This window comes from Nematostella vectensis, chromosome 11 (genome assembly GCF_932526225.1).
Source record: "Nematostella vectensis chromosome 11, jaNemVect1.1, whole genome shotgun sequence".
Taxonomy (NCBI): Eukaryota; Metazoa; Cnidaria; class Anthozoa; order Actiniaria; family Edwardsiidae; genus Nematostella; species Nematostella vectensis.
Window position 1 is genome coordinate 7,725,909 of NC_064044.1, and position 22,088 is coordinate 7,747,996.

General features: G+C 42.4%; 3 protein-coding genes across 5 annotated transcripts in view; 2 read left to right on the forward strand and 1 right to left on the reverse strand.

Annotated features, from left to right (window-relative positions):
- The first annotated feature begins 1,484 nt into the window (after positions 1–1,484).
- Positions 1,485–6,152, forward strand: LOC5518390 (extended synaptotagmin-3). Its single transcript, XM_001638364.3, has 2 exons — positions 1,485–3,491; positions 5,437–6,152. The coding sequence occupies exons 1-2, from the start codon at positions 1,780–1,782 to the stop codon at positions 6,026–6,028; spliced, it is 2,304 nt and encodes a 767-aa protein (XP_001638414.2). The 5' UTR covers positions 1,485–1,779; the 3' UTR covers positions 6,029–6,152.
- Positions 6,153–6,987: 835 nt separating this feature from the next.
- LOC5518389 (extended synaptotagmin-3) lies at positions 6,988–10,044 on the reverse strand. The gene has a single exon (XM_001638290.3). The coding sequence runs from the start codon at positions 9,718–9,720 to the stop codon at positions 7,444–7,446; it is 2,277 nt and encodes a 758-aa protein (XP_001638340.1). The 5' UTR covers positions 9,721–10,044; the 3' UTR covers positions 6,988–7,443.
- A 4,017-nt stretch (positions 10,045–14,061) lies between these two features.
- The window catches only part of LOC5518457 (hemicentin-1), a 56,224-nt gene continuing 48,197 nt past the window's right edge, over positions 14,062–22,088 (forward strand). Inside the window, exons 1-10 of one of the 3 annotated variants that reach the window (XM_048734059.1) lie at positions 14,073–14,930; positions 15,493–15,529; positions 16,082–16,153; positions 16,227–16,283; positions 16,771–16,944; positions 18,352–18,516; positions 19,770–20,033; positions 20,252–20,518; positions 20,681–20,953; positions 21,303–21,569. In XM_048734059.1, coding sequence (XP_048590016.1) covers positions 14,379–14,930; positions 15,493–15,529; positions 16,082–16,153; positions 16,227–16,283; positions 16,771–16,944; positions 18,352–18,516; positions 19,770–20,033; positions 20,252–20,518; positions 20,681–20,953; positions 21,303–21,569 — 2,128 coding nt within the window. In that variant the 5' untranslated portion in view covers positions 14,073–14,378. Of the gene's footprint in view, positions 14,931–15,492; positions 15,530–16,081; positions 16,154–16,226; positions 16,284–16,770; positions 16,945–18,351; positions 18,517–19,769; positions 20,034–20,251; positions 20,519–20,680; positions 20,954–21,302; positions 21,570–22,088 lie in introns of all 3 variants that reach the window. The other 2 variants (XM_048734060.1, XM_048734061.1) reach the window with 2 other exon arrangements.

Here is a 22,088-nt window from a genome sequence, read left to right on the forward strand (position 1 = left end):
TTGTTGATATTTTTGTGTGATTTTGGTGCATTTTTTTCTAGTTTCGTCTTTCTGTCTTTTCTTTTTGTCAAACACTGTGTGATTTTTTGTGTGTGTTCTACTGTCATTCCTATTCTGTGAATGAATCATCCTTGGGGGGGGGGGGGGGGTACTTTCAAATTTTTAATTTAAATTATGCTCCGTGTAAGAACTAGGCAACCTAACCTGCGAACGGCAAGTGCAGCTGGCATATCAAAATGCCTTTTGTTGATTATAGAAATTTGATTGCCAAGACAAAAAAAAAATAGCATATGATAGACATCACACGGCATGATTCATAATATTTTTGAAGAGTTTGTTAATCGCCTTTTTCTCACTGGTTCTCTACAGACAATCGCAAATAAGATATAATATACACCTATTTCACAAAAGGTTGTCAGTGCAAATAGCGAATGGTAAATGGCTTATGGGTACTAATAATTCGTAATATTAAAAGTGTTAAATAAAGTCCTGCAATGTCAAAGCCAAGCATGCATTGTTAACCTTTAATGGATAATCGCTTTAATTTATCCATATTCTTCGAGACGATTTTCGGGCGTAGAACTGTTATTTGCCAATCGCCATTTGCCATTTGCACTGACAACCTTTATTGATATATATGAAAATCCAGAGATGCCAACCCTCCAGCTTTCGGCTGGAGTCTCCCGCTTTTTGGACCCTTCTCCCGTCCTCCCGCTTTTACTAAAAAATCTCCAGAATTTTTGAGTGAATAAACAATTTGAAAAAAAAATTGTTAAAACTGTCTTGGATTTTTTATTTATTTTTAGACAATGTTAGTCCACGCATACTAACTAAGGCGATACAAACGCAGCAATTACCTCACCTTGATGTAAATGTGCACCCCCAGTACCCCATCCCCGCCCAGTACCCCCCTTCCCCCAGTACCCCCTCCCCCCCAGTACCCCCTCCCCCCCCCCCCCCCCAAAAAAAAAAAAAAAACAGCTTTTCAAAGTCTAGGGGTTGGCATCTCTGAAAATGTATCCCCATGTTATAGGGAAGGCAATTTTCACGCAATTTCTTCAAAATCTTACTAGTTCACTCTTCCAGTGATGTTCTATATGCATTTTTAGTTTAAATAAATATATATGTGTATATGTGGGAAAACTATGGCAAATCTTTTTGCATCAGGGCAATTAGACTTTGCCTAGAATTTGCACGGATGGTAACTTAAATTTATATCTTTCGATATTTAGGAATATTTGCCCGCCTTCTTGAAACCTATTGATTCTAATTTTTTTTAAACTCGAAATAACCTGATCACGAATGGCAAATCGCTTTACAAATCACTCTTCTGTTTAGACTACGTCAAGTATCTTTCTAAACATTATAAATATAACATTCCCAACCTTTCCCTTCTCAACCATGACTATATTTTTACATACAATCATCCCTGTCCTATATTAGTATCCCAAGATTCTAGCTACTGATTGGGTAGAATAATATTTATCATTCCCAACACAAAAGAATCAATCATGCAGTTCTGTCGTGACACGATTTATCTGCGTAAATTATGCAGAAGTGGTCTAATCTCGGTACTTCGAGCCTTAGCCAGAAATCGACGTGTATACTCCATATTTTAGAGCATTCTCAAAGCTTTATTCCATGTGCTGTTTTACTTAGCATTGATTTGACAAGTGAGGTCAAGTAACGAACCACACAGATTGAAACATTCGAAGTTTCTGGTTATTAATCGTGATTTAGATAGATTCAAATCGACCTCTTTTGTTGTACAAGACCAAAATGTCTGAGGGAATCGAAGATGTACAACCGCTGCCGTTCTACAAGCGAATTGCCATCAACATTCGCAACATGAGTCGAGACGAGGTTATGGAGCTGGGACGGTATTTTGCGGTAACTCTGGCTCTATGGCTTGTCGGCTATATGCACTTTAGCTTTGCGTGGATTGTCATGATACTAATGATATTCGTAAGTTGGCAATTTGAGATCGAGAAGAAAACTAAACACCGGGAAAATATGGTCCAGGCTCATATGTCTTCGTACATCGACAAGATCCAGAATCCGCCTTCGTGGGTTTACTTCTCCGACAAAGAACACGCCGAATGGATCAACAAGATGCTTCTGCAAATGTGGCCCTACGTTGGAGACATGGCCGTGGATATACTCAAGAATACTGTCGAGCCAGAAATGCAGAAAAACCTCCCCAAATCACTGAACACTCTGTACTTTGACAAGATCACCCTTGGCAACCAGCCGCCTATCATTCAGAACGTGGTCTCTTACGACGGAGACGAGAAAAAAGGCGAGTTCATTTTGGATTTGGATCTCAAATATGAAGGCGATGCCCAGGTGAAGTTATCCGTGAAAAATGTCAAGCTCGGGCTGACGAAATTTAAGCTGAATGGTATTCTACGAGTCATTTTCAAGCCTCTTGTCTCCCTCTATAATCCGATCGGTGGGGTCACCGTCTTCTTTCTAAACCGACCAAAGACAAAATTCGACCTAACCAATCTCCTGAATGTTCTGGATTTTCCGGGATTGAATAGCACTCTACGACGAATCGTCGACGACACGATTGCTTCTTTCGTCGTGCTTCCGAACCGCGTCGCCATTCCGTTAGCCGAAGGCGTCGACGCCAGTGATCTCCAGTATCCAATCCCCCAAGGAGTGCTTCGGGTGAAAGTCGTAGAGGCTCGGGACCTCGTCGCTAAGGACTTCGGGGTCGTGAAAAAAGGAAAGTCGGATCCTTACGCTATCCTGGAAATCGGCGCGCAGAAGTTCAGGACCAAAGTCAAGAAGAATGATCTGAACCCAACATGGAATGAGACTTTTGAGGCATTCGTCGATAACAGCGAGGGACAAGACATTGATATGTTTCTGTGGGATGAAGACAAGGCAGGGAAGGACTCCAAACTCGGCTTCCTCTCCACCCAAATCGCGTCCGCGGTCGAACAGGGACAACGCGACGTGTGGCTACCCCTCCAGGGGGCCAAGACGGGCAGAGCGCACCTCCACTTGTCATGGTTCCCGCTGAGTGACCAGGCCAGCGATCTGAAGGCACCACAGGAGCCCCACGCGTCTGTGGCGGCATTATTTGTGAAGGTGGTCAGCGCTGAAAGTTTGCCCCAGCCTCACAAGAAAGCGCACTTGAAAAGCGTGTTCTGTGAAGTCAGCATCGCCGAGCAGACCAACAAGACCTTTATCGTGTACGGCGAAAAATCGGAATGGAACCAGGGACTCCGGTTTTTCGTCCGCGACCCAGCGAATGATGAGGTGGAAGTAAAGGTGATTGAATCCAAGGGAAACCGCTCTCTAGGGCGCGTGCGCTTTAACCTGAGGTCGCTGATCCAGAAACCGCATATGACAGTGCGCGAGACCTTCAAGCTGGAGGACTCGGGCGAGAAGAGCACCCTGACGTGTCGTTTTACTCTCCGTATGCTGAAGGTCCCGGATGTTGACGCAAAGGATGCCGGTCCACGCGACAGGAAAGCGAGGTAATTAGTTGAGCATGCGCAGTGAATTCTTTCGTCAATGATTATTTAGTCAATTAAGGTATTTTAATAATCACACATTTCAGTACAATTTTGGTAATAGTTTCAATATTAATGAATAGACAATTGTCGTATATAAGTGACATGTTCTTTAAAAATCAGAGAAGCTGTTACCTTTTTATAGAGAGTAAGTATTTTCTCGCAAATAATGTGTAATTTGGTATTTATATTTTAATATGCAAAACCCTTAAAATTTTTTGTAAGGACTCGAAATTTATATTTCTATACACCATATTTGTATATTCATTAATACTTAAAGCAATCTTTTTTCTGGTTAGAATTTGCGGAATTTGATATTTAAAGATAAGGATTGGATATTTATAGACACGAAGTAGTTTTTATTGTGAAAAACAAATACTGAAAATTGCATGTCAGCAGTACAATATTTTTGTAAGTTATTCACTCATTCATGTCACTGCACATGCACGTGTAAGTAAAGCAAAGCCTGTACTTTGATAATGGTGTATTAAACAAGGGTTTATTAAACACTTTTCGGTAACTAGCGTTCATGTGATTAATTTCAGAGATACATTTTTGCAAAATCTTCCTTTTGTTGGCATCGATGAATTAGAATACCGTAAATAGTCCAACCACTCACATGAGTGTTACCCGAACGCTCGAAAAATATCAAATATCTAATGCCGGCTTTTCACTAGGGGAGGGAGACGGAGAAATAAACCCTTACACCTGTGAAAAACAGTCCAAAAGAGACACAAGCGGAGAAGAAAAAAAGGAACCGTTCAGTTCCTTCTCAGCTTGTGTCTCCCCCGATTTTCTCATACGTTTATAGGTATCTGACGTCTCCGTTTTCTTGCCTAGTGAAAATTTGCCCCCATTGCGATTTTCAACCCACTCAATTTTCGCGATTTGTCTGTTTGCATTTAAGAAAGAGAATTGGATAAGAAACGGGTAATTGCTGGAAAACGCTTCCATTTTAGTTTATTCATGAAAACCGTAAAAAAAAAATAGAAAATGTTGATGTAAGGGTTACTTCCTTAAATCAAAAACTTATTGTGCAGCGTCTTTTCTTTCTCTGCGCCTTTTTACCCATTTTGTGCGTGAATTATTGAATTTATTTTTGGCATAGTTTTTACTTTTTTGAAGACAGCAGTAGCTTTTGTAGCCTGACAAGGCGAATACGGTACACTCTTTTTTTAGAACCTTTTTTATAAGAACGTCCAGTCTGAGATTTCACCCAATTTTAAGAACATGATAAGAACATGCCGAGGCTCAGATAACAGGGAAAAATATTCTTTTCGATTCCTGATGCGTTCTAAAATGCAGAATCAATTTGTGCTCATAGTAACAACCTTATTATTGCTATTGATCATTAGTGTAATTCTCTTCCTATTAATTCATTGGGTATTATATTCTTATATTCACTAAAATTTAAGAGCATCGTTAAGAACATATTCAGCCTTGAACGGCCCAGCCTTAACTGAAAATTAGATGTTCTTATAAAAAGAGTGTATCACATTTTACACCTGAAACATGTTTTCAGTGGTAATGAATTTCAGTGCAAAATATATATGGCCGTTCTAAAACTGACTGCTGATAATAAACGATCGAATGATTTTTCCACATTTTCGTGCATTATGTAGAAATTGATGAGATCTAAAGCATTTATTTTCTAAGAAGAACTTCTGTTTTCTGTTTGCAATTCGCCCATTTTACTTTGCAATATTTTTTCTTAAAAGTTGTATTCGAAGTAAACAATTTTGGTTGTAACTTTGGAGTAATTAAATGGTATAAAAAATGCGAAAACTGACTAAGATGGTTTTGCTGGTCTGGAAAAAGGACAAGATAGTTTTTCGTAAGTATATTTTCGCTAAAATACCAATAAGCTAAACTATATTGTAACCCTGTTTCCCTCCGTCTTTCCTTGCAGTCGTAAAAGCTCAAAAAGATCATTCCACCAGAAGCAAGAAGACACAGCAGTACAAGCCATCGAAAAAACACATGTTCCCGTCCCAATATTAGTCGTCAACGGCGTTCAGCCTGTGGATGAAACGCACCACGCGGAGACTGGGTCAGACCAGGGCAGCGTCTATGACGACAGCACGCTCGAGCTTCGTACCCAGGACTTCGACCTAAAAAGCCGAGGGGAGCTGGAGCTTAACTTGAAATACGATCACGTGAGAAATACCCTAGTTGTCAAGGTCATCAGCGCACGAAACCTGCGCAGTGGCGATGCCGAGAACAAGACAAACCCGTTTGTCCGGTTATACCTGTTACCAGACAGGTCGAAGAAGACACGTCGAGTCACGAAGACGGTCAGAGGGGCGTACTCGGGGATGTTTAACGAAGTGTTCGAGTACGCTATTGGCCTAGATCTACTGGGTGATCGGCAGCTGGCGTGCGCTGTCAAGAGTGATCGTGGTCTCAGAAATAGGCTGATCGGTGAGACGACCGTGGATTTGGGGGAACTGGAGCTGACCGATGGCGTGACACTCCACCGTGACCTCATTAAAATGCATTGAATCTGTCACGCAACAGTAGAATCATGGTTCATTTAAGGTTCTGAAGATTGCTAATCGTGAAATTACGAGAATTCCTTCGTTCACGAGAATTTCTCAAAGAACGAGTCTAGAACTAGAATGCACTTAAAAAGAAAAATTATAAAAAAATTATTAAAAATTTCATTATAAAGGGGGAAGAGACCTAAAACATTGATGACAAACGACCCGTTAGCCTAGAAAACCAAACTAGCAAGATACTTGGATACCAACGGCTACGCAATAAAAATAAATCAATAATGAATCGACGGTCACAACAAAAACAATAGACGTTAGTAATTGTAATAACTTTATTTCTTTTAAAGCTTAAGAATTTAAAAAATGTCCATAATTTTTTTTAAAGTTGGGGCAATTGTTGAAGGCAATTTAAACAAAAATATTTATAATAAAATAATACTTTTTGGAACTTACTCCGTTTGTGTATCAATAACAGCAGCCACGAAACTGAAGGAATGAATTGCAAGCGACATGTAAATGATGACGACGAAGTCACCACACTCTGTTTTACAGTCGTAAGCCCATCTACACGAGCGAAAGTATAGTTTGCCGTGTAGAAAATCCTAACAATTTATATTTGCTCGTATAGATGGCGCAAAGTCGGCAACTTTTATGAAAATTCATACCAAGTTATCTTCGATAAAATTTCCAGTTTTTTTTCGCGTGATTGAGACGTGCTAAAGGTGGCTGTTTCACGTACGACTCTTGAAACCTTTTGAAAGGAAAGGTTCTATTAAGCAAATTTTTCTTACTTAATTACCTGCTAGAAGCAAGGGAATACAACGAGCCCCCTCCCCGAAACACGTTAAAATGACATATTTCGTCGTTTGAATACGTTCTGATGCCGAAAATATCCATTTTAAAAGTTGCTGGGAAACAAATATATGTTCCTTTTTCTCAGAAGGGACCATTCCTTTTTTCCCCAGCCAGCAGTGGTTAGGCATTTTAGCACATGAATAATTGCCCGTATAACCGATCGGGACGATTTTTTCCCAAGCATCCGCTCCAGCGCCCCAAAAATATTCCCAGCACAACTTGTTCGACTCCACAAATTTGCGAGCAGAACCATTCGGGACGATTTTTTTCCCCAGCAACCGAGGGATATAACATCTTCCCAGCCAGCAAAAAAAAACGGGCTGCGGAACATTTTTTTTGCGGAACAGATCCGTTTTGTAGCCTTCTCTGCGGGCAACTCGTTAAGAAATGGACGGAAAGAATGGGTTACCTGTGGCGAAATTGCGGAGGAGGGAGACTAGAAGTAGCGCTTCCGGTTTGTCACTTGCGTTTTTTTGCCACAGGAAACCCAATCCTTTTTTTTTCTTTTTCTGCTCTTTGTGATGCTTGCGGAGGGGCTATCCGTTTTGTGCCCTTGTAGAGTTTATCTATTTTTTGAGCTCGCATGTCATAGTTATACCCGCGGATAGACTCAACTCTGACAACTGTATCGTTGTTCGTCCAATCGAATTCCACCCCCTACGCATGCTCAGCCCTGGTCTCGCATTCTTTACCTCTATATCTAAATCTCTGTCCTTCAGTTGGTCCAACCCAACACAATACTCTATTGTTTCATTAAAACTAGGTGCCAGACTCCCACGTACGGCTCCTGTCCGCCGTCGGGTTTTCTTTGTTCGGTCCGGTAGCAGGTACAACCTGACAAACGGGTTTGTTTTGTTCTCTGGGTACCTAGATCTAAGTCTTTCCGCGCGAATGATGTTGATCAGTAGTCTATTTTTGCCATGGTCGTATTTTAGAGTGAGTTTGACCTCTCCCCTTGTCGATAACTCTTCGGTTGATGGTCCTATCGAAGGTCCTACGGACAACTCAGAGCTGAACCCGGCAGTACTACTAGTTAAAGATGTAGTAGAGTACGCACCACGTGGAAAACTTGCACTTCCCCCGTCCGTCTCCCCCCCAGTCAAATTTGACGTTGAGCTTGACCCCCCTAGGTCGTGATGACTTTCCAGCACGGAGTTTTTCGTAGCCGGTGTTACCGGTTCTACTGGTTTTGGTTCGTGCGCTCTCAAGGCGCGCATGACAACGCGACACTTGAGCGCTGTTCGCTCTAGTCCTGGCCCTTGTAGAGGAAATGCCCCCTCGTGTGACATCCCTGGCACATTAGCGATTCTTTTCAGATCGAAATTGCAGTAGCCCAAGACCTTCTTATCACCACCTTCCAAGATACTGATCTTGACATTTTGCGTGCGCGGGTCACTTATAAGGAATCGTAAGCCTTGGCTCCATGTGGGAGCCGCACTGCTGACCTGGAATGTATCCTTCGACGTTTTACCAACGTTCACCTTACATAGCAACCATGTTGGGGTCTCTATTGACGTCATATCTTTAGGGAGATCTATAGCGTTGATTATCTTGACGAATAGGGCCGCTACTGTGGGGTTACGTGGAGTTGCTTGTCTTAAATCAGAAGGGTTTGGACTCAGAGAGAACCATTTCAAGCCAAGATGGATTCGTCCTTCTTCAACTCCTTCCAAATGAAGCCAGAGATCTGTCTTCCCGTTCTCGAAGGCCGACGCCACTTGGACATCAACTTCACCTATTTCTGTGTCCTTTCCTGCAATATCTTCGTCGTAAACTTTGCAGAATAACTCCTGGCCTTCGGTATTGTCTATGAAAGCTTCAAACGTCTCTTTCCATACAGGATCACAGTTAGACTTCTTGGTTTTCGTTCGGTATTTTTGAGCGCCAACTTCGACGATACAGTACGGATCGGATGTGGGTTTGCTTAACAGCGCCATATCTGCGGCAATAAGATCCTTCGCTTCTATGACTTCGACTCGGAGTACACCATCGGGAATCGGGTATTGCAAGTCGCCTGCGTCGACACTTGCCGACAAGGGGACAGCTATTCGATTTGGTAGCACGACAAACGACGCGACGACATCTTCGACGATGTCCAACAAAGTTCCTTTCAACCCGGGTATGTCTAAAACACTTAATAAATTCGTCAAATCGAAAGAGATTTTCGGTCTGTTTAGGAAAAATACTGTCACGCCACCTACTGGATTATAATCAGATAACAGAGGCTTGAGAATAACTCGTAACGGTCCGTGGATTTTCAGGTCTGAAATTCCAAGTTGGACTTTCTTGATTCCTAATGTGAAGTGAGCATCGCCGTTGTAGACAACATCCAAATCCATAATGAATTCTTTATCTCGCTTTTTAGCTTTATATGTCTTGATGTTTGTTATGTATAGAGGAGTTTGTCCCAACGCCATTTTCTCGAAACACAAGCTTTGCAAGGGAGCTGGAAGGTAGCTTTGAATTGCAGGCTCAACGCTGTGCTTCAATATACCTTGTACCATGTCTTCAACGTAAGGCCACATTTGGTCCAAGATTCTATTCAGCCATAAGGCATGCTCTTCCTCGGAGAAATAAATCCACGAAGGCATATTAGGCCATACTTTCTTGACATCATTTTCTTGTTTTATTACTCGGTGAATTTTACGCTTGTTCGATTTCAAGAGATGGCCAGATTGGAGAAAGGCACCGATAAACAAAAACAGTACAAGCCACGCAAAGCTAAGGTGAAGCGCGCCGAAAGCCCATGCAATCCACGCTAAAACAAACCAGCCAAGGAACGTGAAGAAATGCGAAAAGAACTCTTTTCTAAAAAGGGAGATCTTCTCTCCCAGCTCGCTCATGGTGGGGAAGGTTTCAGGTCGCCGGATGTTGGAAAGCTTGTCATCTGTGTACGGTTGTCTCGCTTCAAACAGGTGGTGTGATTTCTCTCACACTTCGTCTAACCACGCAAAGGTAAATACCACAGTTATCGCAGCTACAACACAACTACCACTGTAAATTAATTCCTTACAAGTCTTTCGTGCAAAAGGTGGTTATGGAATTCTATTAAATGAAATCATTGAAGATCGTCTGAATCCACTGACGGTCTACTTTATCCTAAATTCCGAAACGCAACACGACTTCAACTTACTTTTGTTTTCAACCAATTTGATTTTCCATCTAAATAGATTATCAATAAGCAGATTATTTATGGTGGAAGTGACTCTGTTATACTTAATTATTCATCTTTGTTTTGCTTTACTAGTTCTTAATTAATGGTGCCTCCTAAGAAAACAAAATATTCCAGTTTTAAGGTTCACTCTTTTTAGATTCCAAGTACATTTTTTTGTGCCCACTTAAAACCTTTAAGTTTGTTAATTTGATACCCTTATTTTAGAAATGAATTGTTTATAAATGTTTAAAATATTGTTTAAACATTATGCCTTGCAAATTACAGAACCAATTGTTTAAAATTTCAATTGACCGGATAAGCATTATTCTTTTTATGTACTACTAAGTTTTACTTTCTTGCTGTAAGAAATAGAGACAGAATTGAAATAGAAACAATATTATAATCACGCTCCGACATCTTTCATTTTCTATTCCCATGGCAGGTACCAGTTAGACAAAGGCGTCTTTCTCGCGTTGCTTAGTAACGAATAAGAAACGGCGGGAAATCCTATACAACTGTGTTGAGTACAGTAAACTTTTTAAATAATTCAATCTTTTCGCTATAGTTAAGTGGCTGATCACAATTTTAGCCTTATGCAAACAGCGCTCGATAATGGTCAAAACAGGCAACATTGATGGCGAATACAGGCAACATTGCTGGCGAAAATAGGTCACATTTCTGGCGTAAACAGTAGCAAATACAGGCAACATTGCAAGCGAAAACAGGTAACATTGCTGGTGTAAACAGGCAACATTGTTGTCAAAAGCAGGCAACATAGCTGGCGAAAACAGGCAATATATTTCTGACGAAAACAGGAAACATTGCTGACGACAACAGGCAACATTGCTGGCGAAAACAGGAAACATTACTGGCGAAAACAGGCAACATTGCTGGCGAGCAACAATGCTGGCGAAAACAGGCAACATATTGCTGTCGACGACACCTTTTTTGAGTTATCGGGAGATCATAAATATGTTTCTGGTTATTCTTGTTTTCTTTGTGAAATGTTAAATAAAAACCCAAACAAAACCATGTCGACAAAAAAAGAAGACCATATAAAATGACTATTTAAAAAATATTTTCAGACTGAAACTTCTTTATATAACAATTATTTGCTCATTTATTTGATGCAGTGAGGGTTCTTGTAGTTGAAGAATCCAAAAATCCGAGAACATTTCAGGGGGGGAGGGGAAGTTGAAGGATCAAAGGCCCTTAGTGAGTTGATGGAAAGATTGCAGCCAGCTGGGCGTACGGTTAGACAGTATCTGACTGCACAAATCTTGGAAGACGCGTTGTGATGCTAGCAGTTCACAAATGGCCTTGATTTTGTTAGCTACTCTTATAACCAACCAATTTATCCCAGATTTCAACTTTTTTAGATAAATAAAAAGAAGAGTTTACTGTCGAATCCGTTGTATCGCGACCCGCGTTTTCAAAACACGATTTGTTCTGGTTTTCTATTCCGTCAGTAAAACCCTTTCTGAGCCAATCAGAGTCTCGCTGTGTGCACTTCCCTGGCTATCCTTTGGACGAAAACCAGACAGTGTCGCGACAAAAAGCGAGGCAACTGTACAAGGCGAGAGATGGCAAAAATCTGATTGGCTTAAAATAATTTGACTGGCGAAACAGAAAATCCCAAAAGGCAAAAACAAATCGATGTTTTAAAATGCGGCGTGTAGCGATACAACGGATTTTACAGTAAAGCAACCAGTTAGGTTAAGCGAAAATAAAACAGGATTAACTTAAGTACGACATCTTTTGCGTGTACATTCAAAAGGCAGATAATTTTGTTCTTGATTGCACCCCTCTTCATAAACATTCGTAAACATTTTATTGTTGCTTTGTTTACTAATCCACTAATGGGGCCACCAGTATTGTCATCAATTACACTAATGTGCTCCAGCATAACATCGTTCACTTTCTAAGTCAACAAATGATCGAGCGTACACTGAGAGTAAATGGTAACTAAATAGAAGGAAAATGACCTGGTCGTCAGGTACGTGTTTAATAGCCATGTGGGTAGACCGTCTACATATAAGACTAGCTAGTATGCTAGTGAGGTTTACTAAAAAATATTAAATGATTATTTATATATATCTAATGTTTCCACCTAATCGCCCGGATAGCAATAACATATAAGCAAACCTGTCGTTGCAAAATTTACCACCCAACCTGGTCAGGCGATGATTACATATATGGTGAGGGCGACAGGAATTAATTTCCTCACATACCCTTTTAGCGACTTGAAAAAGTATAAACACCAAGCGAAAATAGGTAGTTATAGAATGTTATATACTTTGATTGCTTCTCTTTTTTAGTTTAATATGGAGTTTAATATGGAGGCGAAGGGGAAGATGACAGGTGACAGGACAAGGAAGAACTCATCGAACGGATCGTTGTTCAGTTGCCAAGTGATGCTAAAGAATCACCGCGAGAGTACTAAGCTAAAGAAGGCAGTGCGAGGCTACGAGATGGAGGAGAGAGGAAGCCTGCAAAAGATGGACTTGGACTTAAAAGAGATGCAAACATTTCACGAGAATTTATTACGGACATCAACACTGAGGGAGCAGAGACATAGGGAGAAATAAGTCATCGAGTATGGGCCCGCAGGAAAGAAAGACTCGAGCAGCGTCAGAAGGGTGTGTTCGACCAATCACAAGGCGTCCTCGCTCCTCCACAGACGTCATAGATATGACGTCATTACGCGAGGGAGAGGTTCCGCGTCACATGATCACACTTTTGAATAAACAAGTGGGGCGCATGCTGGAGGGGCTTGAAGAGAAGAAGGCTGCTTGCCATGGTAACGGAACCCATGGAAACAGCCAAAACGGTGATACCGCTTGTCAGAAAAGCCGGGGAGTAAGTAATTACGGAAAGATGCTCAGCCGACGAACTAGTCTTGCGCATGCGTAGACATCGTATCGTGCAGGTGCTGATTGTTTTGTTGGTCGCCTAGGCAACCAGCACGCATGCGCGAAGTCTGGTCAACGGTGGAGTCACTCTAGTTTAGGGATACGAACGCTAAATTCTAGTGAAACGAGAATCAGTATAGATACAACAGCTCTCATGCGCGCTCATAACGAGTCTCACGCTGGTAGCACGACACGAACGCCAAGGCGAGAAACACGGAGTCGTAGTGTGGGGAGCAGACGGTTTTCTGTGAATACAGTGTGCACTGATCTTGCACCGGTTGGTACTAGTTTATTGCGGGCTCATTCCCGCACGCAGAGCTACCCTAGTGCCAGGAAATTACGTTGGTCATGCGGCCATAAACCATCGTAGTGCCAGGAAATTAGGCTGGTCATGCGACCATAAACCATCGTAGTGCCAGGAAATTAGGCTGGTCATGCGACCATAAACCATCGTAGTGCCAGGAAATTAGGCTGGTCATGCGGCCATAAACCATCGTAGTGACAGGAATAATAACAATAACAATAACAAAAACAATAACAATAATAATAATAATGATGATGATGATGATGATGATGATGATGATGATGATGATGATGATAATAAAAATAATAAAATAAATAATAATAATAAACACACCCGATGTAGTTCCTTTATTGTCTGAATTACGGAAGCCAACAAGTGGTTTTACTACTTACTTATCCCCATCTTCCCTAGTGGGAAATTCTATGCAGTCTTTCGCAACCTGTGTAGCCTTGCCCCAGGCCCCATATTACGTGACTCTGCCTCTCTTCTCCAGGTTTGCTTTGGCCGCCAAGGTTTCCCAAGTGGTTAAGCAAATAAAAAATTATTAACGGACTATTGAAAACTTTGTTGTCCACTCGATCAATGAACTGTAAGTTCTAGTGCGCAATGTAAAATGTCGGAATTTAATATAGGGGTAGTAAAACAATCAATCCAGACCCCCCCCCCCCCCACCCCAACATACAAATATTACGGAGGGGGAAGGGAGGTCTGAATAAGAAACTTCCTTCGTGACCGGAGGGACGGATCATTTTGTCACCCGATTAAATTTCTTTGGGCTTCTCAAAACGCTTGATATCCATAGCAGTTCATTCCCTTTTCAAAGAGCTACAAGGGGTAACCGCGATTTTATGCCGTGCACTTTCGTTTCTAATGACGATAATGTAAAATCTACCACAAGATGCGTGAACTTATTCGTCGGTGGTGTCGTCGGCAGAAAAAAATAAAGACAAGCGGGTACCTTGGGAACCACAACCAAATGCCGTTGGGTCAACAAGTTATCAGTCTCAGATCGTTGCGTCACCTCAACGGCATATCAGGTCGCGCACCCCAACGCGATGAAAATAATATTTTCGAGAGTAGAACTCTGAGTAAGCCTATATGCTTTTATAAGGAACGAAACAGATCCCAACTATGGCGGGAGACGCAGACAAACCGCGCAAGACAAATCGCTCCAAGTGGAACATTTTAATCGTATGCCACATCGTATTCTCCATCGTACTAGCCGCACTTGTGATACATAACTATGTCAAGAACGAATCCAGATTCAAGGAGCTCGGGGAAAAGCTCGAGCGGTGCGAAACTATCAGGGATTTAGCCTCAGAAATGACGGTGTCTGTCTCAACGTCAACGCCAAGGGTAGTCCAGGATCTCAGCGCGATGTTAAGAAGAAGTCCCCAAGAGAACGAAACGAGTGAGATTAGCAGAACTACCATCAAAACAAAAATCAAAGCGGGCTTTATTGAGGCTCAGGAGGAAAACACAACAGAGGTCGGACACGAGGGCTTTCTTCCTGAAACTGGTCCTGGAATTCAGGCAAATCACATGCAAAATAACATTACTGCAGTGAACGAGAGTTCTCCTGAGAAACATTTCAAAGGATCAGATGGAAATTTGTCACGAGGTTGGTACAAAGGAAGTGAGGTTGATCCAAGGTCCTGTTTAGAGCTGCTCAAGTCGATCCTGGTGAGTATGTTTACGTCTAGATATACGGTACTCTTCTCGGGTTGCCTGTTTGATATACAGGTATGACAAGTCTTGATGAGTATTTTTACGTCTAGATACGGTACTCTTTGGAGTATTCATGTTGGTTTATTATCACAAGGGCAGTAGGAACAGAGTTTGTTACACTAAATTCTAAACAGCAAAATTCCCTTTTCTCGCTGAAATGCGACCTTACGCGTCGGGGTCTCGCGCCCCACGGGGTAGTAGCAACGTCCTTGCAAGTAGTAAAATGAGACGATTTAAAGCAAATCACCTCCCGGAAAGGGTAAGAGATTTTGAACTTTAGATAAAGCAGCCTCGGTACAAGGCATGGGTGTGCATTTTAACAGGGAATTTTAAAGTTAATCCGATAATTCCAAACAAATCTACACCTCCTTCAAGGGCGGTAGAAACAGAGTTTGTTAGGCTATATTCTTTTAATAAACCACGAAATTCCCTGATTGATTGATTGATTTATTGATTAATTAGTTATCTGTGTTATTAATTCTTGAGTGTCCTTGATCCACAATATTTTTGTTTGTAGGTGAACGAGAGCCAAAAAATCTGCACAGATTTACGAGGTAAACACAGAAGATAAGTTTAACAAGAATTGAGTTTAGCGTGACCTTAAAATTGACAAAACAGTACAAAGAATCAACAATCATACAACGACACTCGTAAATCGTGCGCTCTGATTAGTCACGGAGAGTACATGTGTTATTAGAGGACAAATGCACGCTTGGCGTCAGCATTCGCGCGCGCTCTCAAAAACAAGAATGTAACGCAAGAAACCATGTTATATTTTCTATAAAACAAATAGATCTAATTTTTGGAGCGTCTGTCCTCTAATAGATGCAACAAAAGTCACAGCATGAACAACATGACGTCACATGAACAACAGTCACGACTGTGTCTCGTGGTGTGCTTTTTTGCTCATGACACGATGTGCATCTATTAAAAGACAGACGCACGCAAAAATGAGGACTCTCCTCGCAGACTCTATGTGATTCTAGCGTAGACATTTCTAGGGTCGATTTCCAGCTCGTTTTTTGTGAGCCCGCAGTAAGTGTTTTAATCCTTCAGGCCAGCGTATCCTCGAAGAAACGTGATGTGCTGCATTTTTAAATATACAGGGCCGCGAGGTCCACCGGGAAGTCGCGGGCCGCGAGGGTTCACGGGGACACCAGGAGAGCAAGGCAAACCCGGTGAGAGATCCTTCTTTTACCGCTTACATCTCGCATGAATTACGTGCTAAAATACAAACTATCTTTATTGCAGGTGGCTCACATGCAGTTGGTGGCCAGCAAGGCGAAGGATGTTCTGGGACCATGCTTGGTAAAGGGGATAGAAGTCTGTATACGCCTAATTCACAAAAGGTTGTCAGTGCAGATGGCGAATGGCAAATGGTAAATGGCTTATGGGTACTATTTATTCGTAAAATCAAAGGTGTTAAAAAAAGTCCAGCAATGTCAGAGCCAAGCATTGGTAACCTTTAATGGATAATTGTTTTGATTTATCCTTATTCTTCGAGACGCATGGTTGCTTTCGGTCATAGAACTGCCATTTGCCAATCGCCATTTGTCATTTGCACTGACAACCTTTATTGAAATAGGTGTATGTTACCATTGATTACTAAAAATTCGGAATGATATTGGATAAGAGTCAACTTAAACGGAATTCATAATAACATTGGAGCACGGCCTCCATATAAAATAAGAGTGCAAGTACAAGGCCTTCGACCCCCTGCATGTGTCTCTGTTATAGACCTCAAAAGGCTCCTATTATTATGTCTCTATAACATTTTGCTGTGAATCTTTTGCAGCCCCTCCACTTTTCCTAGAAACTCAACCCACGTACATATCACGTGAGGGCATCTCCATAAAAATGACGTGCAATACCACAGCTAATCCGTCAGCTAATATAATGTGGTTTCGAAATGACGTCATACTGACTGGCAGGCGATATCAAATTTCACAGAGTGTCATGGAGTCTCAAAGTAAGCGTAAAACCCAGGACTTTTTAGTTCCCCGGAAGAGATTTGATCTGGTATACCATACTATTTTAATTCAAGAATTGCACAACCTTGGAGTAAATGAGATCTCAATTAGATGGAATTAGGGGCCTTCCAACAGGTAAAGATAGGAAGGTCATTATCTGAACCCGTGTATCCTAGATGTGGCATTCCACAAGGTACGAAACTAGCTACCTTGTTGTTTGCCGTGTAAGTAATCAAGTTATAAAATAAGTAAACAACTTATAAGATCCTATCGAGGAATCTTTCCTGGTGTCACCATATTGAATTTATTGTCAAAAGGTGTAACGCATCCTAGAGAAGGCAGGCGCCCCTAAGTCTGATATTGTTTTAGTTTATTTTAGTTTTGTGAGGCGTATCCTTCTTATGCGTCTCCCGTCTGGGCTAAACTGCTAGATTATCTTTGCCAACTTGTAGAAAGTGTACAGAAATCTGTTCTAGCATATATTATCTGCCCCGAGGTCATATGATGTCTCCGCGTTACAGGGTGCCGTAATATCTCAAGTATCAAGTCGTCAGGTTTTCTTGCGCACCTGTTGGCTCGGCCCTCGAGGGTTGGCTCGGCCCTCAAGGGTTGGCTCGGCCCTCGAGGGTTGGCTCGGCCCTCGAGGGTTGGCTCGGCCCTCGAGGGTTGGCTCGGCCCTCGAGGGTTGGCTCGGCCCTCGAGGGTTGGCTCGGCCCTCGAGGGTTGGCTCGGCCCTCAAGGGTTGGCTCGGCCCTTAAGGGTTGGCTCGGCCCTCGAGGGTTGGCCCGGCCCTCGAGGGTTGGCCCGGCCCTCGAGGGTTGGCTCGGCCCTCAAGGGTTGGCTCGGCCCTCGAGGGTTGACCACGGGTATGGGCCACGCTCTAATGCTACTAGGAGTGAACCTCCCGTCCCTAGGACAGAACAGCTTGGCAATCTCGTAACTTATTCCTGTAGACTACTGCACTTATTCTTGTCTGTTTTTATGTATTTTGTTGATCTTTATTTAGTATAAATCTACTCACATACTATCACGAATCCTGCAATTTGATTGGCTCCCGTACTCACTATCTATTGAGCGATAGATAGCGAGTAGCGAAAAAACCGGCGTTTTTCACAAAAACCACATGAATTATTATTAAAATCGTCAGTTATTCGAAGGTAGTATGTAAGTGGATTTATACTAAAACGATTAGACTACTCGTTCTCGTTTTCTATGAGTCAGCGCTACGCGCCTCGTTGACTATCTATTGACTAATTGTTAAATAAAAGTGTGGAGGAAGCCTCGAAATAAAATAATTAATTAATTAAATTAATTTTAAGGAGGCTTCTTCACAAGCAGTAGCAATCTCAAAAACACTAAAAAAAGTAATAATTTGCTTAGTTCTTATCCAATGGCCTTTGTCCCAGTCCCCCGCAGGATTCAGATGCTATGCCCAAGCAAGGTCCCTCATCCTATCACGCAAAGCACTCTGGTTATAAAGGAGACACGTGGATCGGATACAGGGACATACACCTGTAGGGCACGTAATATGATGGGAGCTCGGGACTACCATGTGGATCTGATAGTGCAGGGTAATCAAAGCAAGTCGCAAAAACATAGAACGCACAGTAAGGGTTTCGTAGGGATACACGACACGGCTCGACAAGGGCCACACGACCCACGACACGGCTCGGCACGGACCGAACGATACATGACACGGTTCGATACGGCTCGACACGGACCGCACAATACACGGCACGGCTCGACACGGACCGCGCGATACACGACACGGCTCGACACGGACCGCGGGATACACGACACGGACCGCGCGATACACGACACGAACAGCACAATACACGACACGGCTCGACAAGGACCGCGCGATACACGACACGACACGGACCGCTTGATACACGACACGGCTCGATACGGACCGCACAATACACGACACGGCTCGACACGGACCGCTCTATACACGACACGGCTCGATACGGACCGCACAATACACGACAAGGCTCGACACGGACCGCTCGGTACACGACACGGCTCGATACGGACCGCACAATACACGACAAGGCTCGACACGGACCGCTCGATACACGACACGGCTCGACATGGGCCACACGACCCACGACACGGCTTAAAACGGACCGACAATACACGACACGGCTCGAGACGGACCGCTCGATACACGACACGGCTCGTAACGGACCGCACAATACACGACACGGCTCGAGACGGACCGCTCGATACACGACACGGCTCGAAAAGGACCGCACGATACACGACACGGCTCGACACGGACCGCGTGTAAAACGACAAAAAATGTACAGAACAGCATGTCATGTGACGGGAGTTTATGATACCGAACATAGGCTTTAGAATAGAATACAACAAGACACGGATCGAGGTACACAAGGGACCATACGTAACGATATCTGAGGTCACTAGAGATCACTAGTGTATGATAAGTCACGGACCGAGGGTGCACATGGGTATGAGAGATCCCGTATCGTGAAATACCGTGACCGAGGTCTTGAACATACGTGATACGACGACAATTCGCGTGCTCTGATTGGTCAAGGGTCCATGTGTTATTTGAGGACACACGCACTTGGCGCTCCCCAAATTTAGATTGTAACGTAAGATAACATTTTCTATGTTGTATACAACTCTTTGTCTCGTTGCGTACGTGTTTGTTCATGACACGCCGTGACGTCATCTGTGCATCTATAAGAGGACAAACGCACGCAAAAATGAGATATATTTGTTAAAGAATAGTCATAACAACACGATTTTCTGTGAGAAATGTTATCTTCTATCAAGAATTTCTTGCTGTCCGCAGTCCCGGTAGCGATTGTAGTTCGACCCGAAAACCAAACGGAGTTAGAGGGAAATGAAGTCTCATTAAACTGCAATGCATCCGGGATACCAGCCCCAAGCATCACGTGGTATAGACAAGATGGTGGCTACATGCCTGTCAATCATCGCGTTGTCAATGGAGACCTTATTATCTCTAACATCACAAAGTCTCTGGAAGGGACTTATGTGTGCGAAGCAAAAAACGTCTTAGGAGCAAGGACCAAAGAGGCGACCGTGTTGGTTAACAGTAGGTTATTTTTGTGTGTTTTAGTAATAGTGATAGTGATAGTGATAGTGATAGTGATAGTGATAGTGATAGTGATAGTGATAATAATAATAATAAAGATGATATGATGATGATGATGATGAGATAATGTTTATTCACATCTTTTGCACTTGCATAATCGACTGAATCGCAGGTGGGGCCAGAAATGCTAATGCTTACAGTGCTTCACTTAATCCTAGTTGCACCTCGTCTGACCTCACTACATAAAACCCCGCTGACCATCGTTGAGAATAGCACCGCCGTCGTGCCCTGTACCAGCACAGGGTTCCCAACTCCGGAAATATCTTGGTCAAAGATTGGTAACTCAATGGATGTTTCTCGTATGTCTTACGACTCCCAAGCGTTGATTATAAAGGATGTTCGGTACTCCGACAGGGGGACTTATGTCTGCTCTGCTACAAACGAAGAGGGACGAGTTAATGGAACCGTAACCGTCATAGTACAAGGTACCTGGTGAAAGGGAAGATTATTTGAAAATTTTTCGACTAGTTAACAAAATTGATGCATTCGAATTTCGTTGTCAATTCATTTCTTGTATACAAGACTCAACACTTTTGTAGACAAGACCCCATGCCAATTCATCGAAACTCTTTTTTTTCGCATCACAGTTGCGCCACGAGTTCACCAACAGCCAAAAGCCATAGAATTCGGCTATCGCCCTGCATCCAAAGAGCTTCAGCTTCGTGTGTTTGGCTTTCCTCCTCCTAACATCACGTGGTCAGGCCCTGCGTTACGTCACTCAAAGTCACGAGTAAACCAATCAGATGGCTCATTGATGATCATGCGTACTGAGTTCAGAGATTCCGGCGAATATCAGGCTATAGTAAAAAATGTTGTTGGGCAGGCTGTGATACGGACATTCTTGGTGGTCAATCAAGGGGGTAAATATATAACTACAAGTATTTTATCAAAAAAACTTATTTTGCTATAGGACATATGGATTGCGCAAAATAAGAAATAACATCGACAAGGACACATTAAAAACGACGACGACATTGTTTGATAGTGCACTTTTATATCAGAACTCCAATCGACATCAAGTCGCTATGAATAATAACACGGTCATAATATAGATTATAAAAATGAGCCCGCGCTTGTGAGAATCAAATTAAAGCTTGTGAAATGCAGAATATCCTTTCAATTCTTTCTCAGACTTTTTCAAAGTTTTTATAATTGACCTTGGACAACAACTTGTACGTCACTCATGGGGAATGTTTCCCTTGCTTCTAGTTGCACCTCTCTTGATGTCATTTCCGACTACCCCGCTGACCATCGTTGAGAATAGCACCGCCGTCGTGCCTTGTATCAGCACAGGGTTCCCAGCCCCAGTAATCAATTGGACAAAGATTGAAAACTCTATGGATCCTTCTCGTATGTCGTACGACTCCAGAGCGTTAACCATCAAGGACGTTCGGCTATCGGACGTCGGAACTTATGTCTGTTCTGCCACAAACGTAGCGGGACAAGTCAATGGTAACGTTACCGTCATAGTGAAAGGTACAAATGAACTTTTATAATCCACTTACACTCTGATAAAGTTCAACCTTGCACCAATAGCAACAAAAGGTCCCTACCAACCTATAACTTTAAAATAAGAGCTTAAAAATATCTCAATGAGACGCCCCACGTTGTTAGGGCAACATATCTTTAGCTGGCCTGTATCAAATTACCCTAAATTACAAATTACATTTATGAGGCCGCTTTTTCATAAAAAGGATCGAAACTTTCACAACAAACAGATAAATTATCCAATTTTATGACAAAATTGTCATTTTAGTCTAAAAGAAATTCGAGGAATTCGGCTAATTAGCGCAGGCTGTCAATTAAGCCGAAAATGCCTTTTTTTGCTCTAGAGCAAACGCGTTTCAATGTAACCCAATATAAATTCAATATAAAATACCTAAGGATAAAATAAAACTTTTCATCAGAGTGCGCCAAAAAAAATTGAAATGCGAGAAATTAGTTGCGGAAAATCAAAATTAAAGTTTCGCCCAAGATTATTCCGCGTTGAAATAT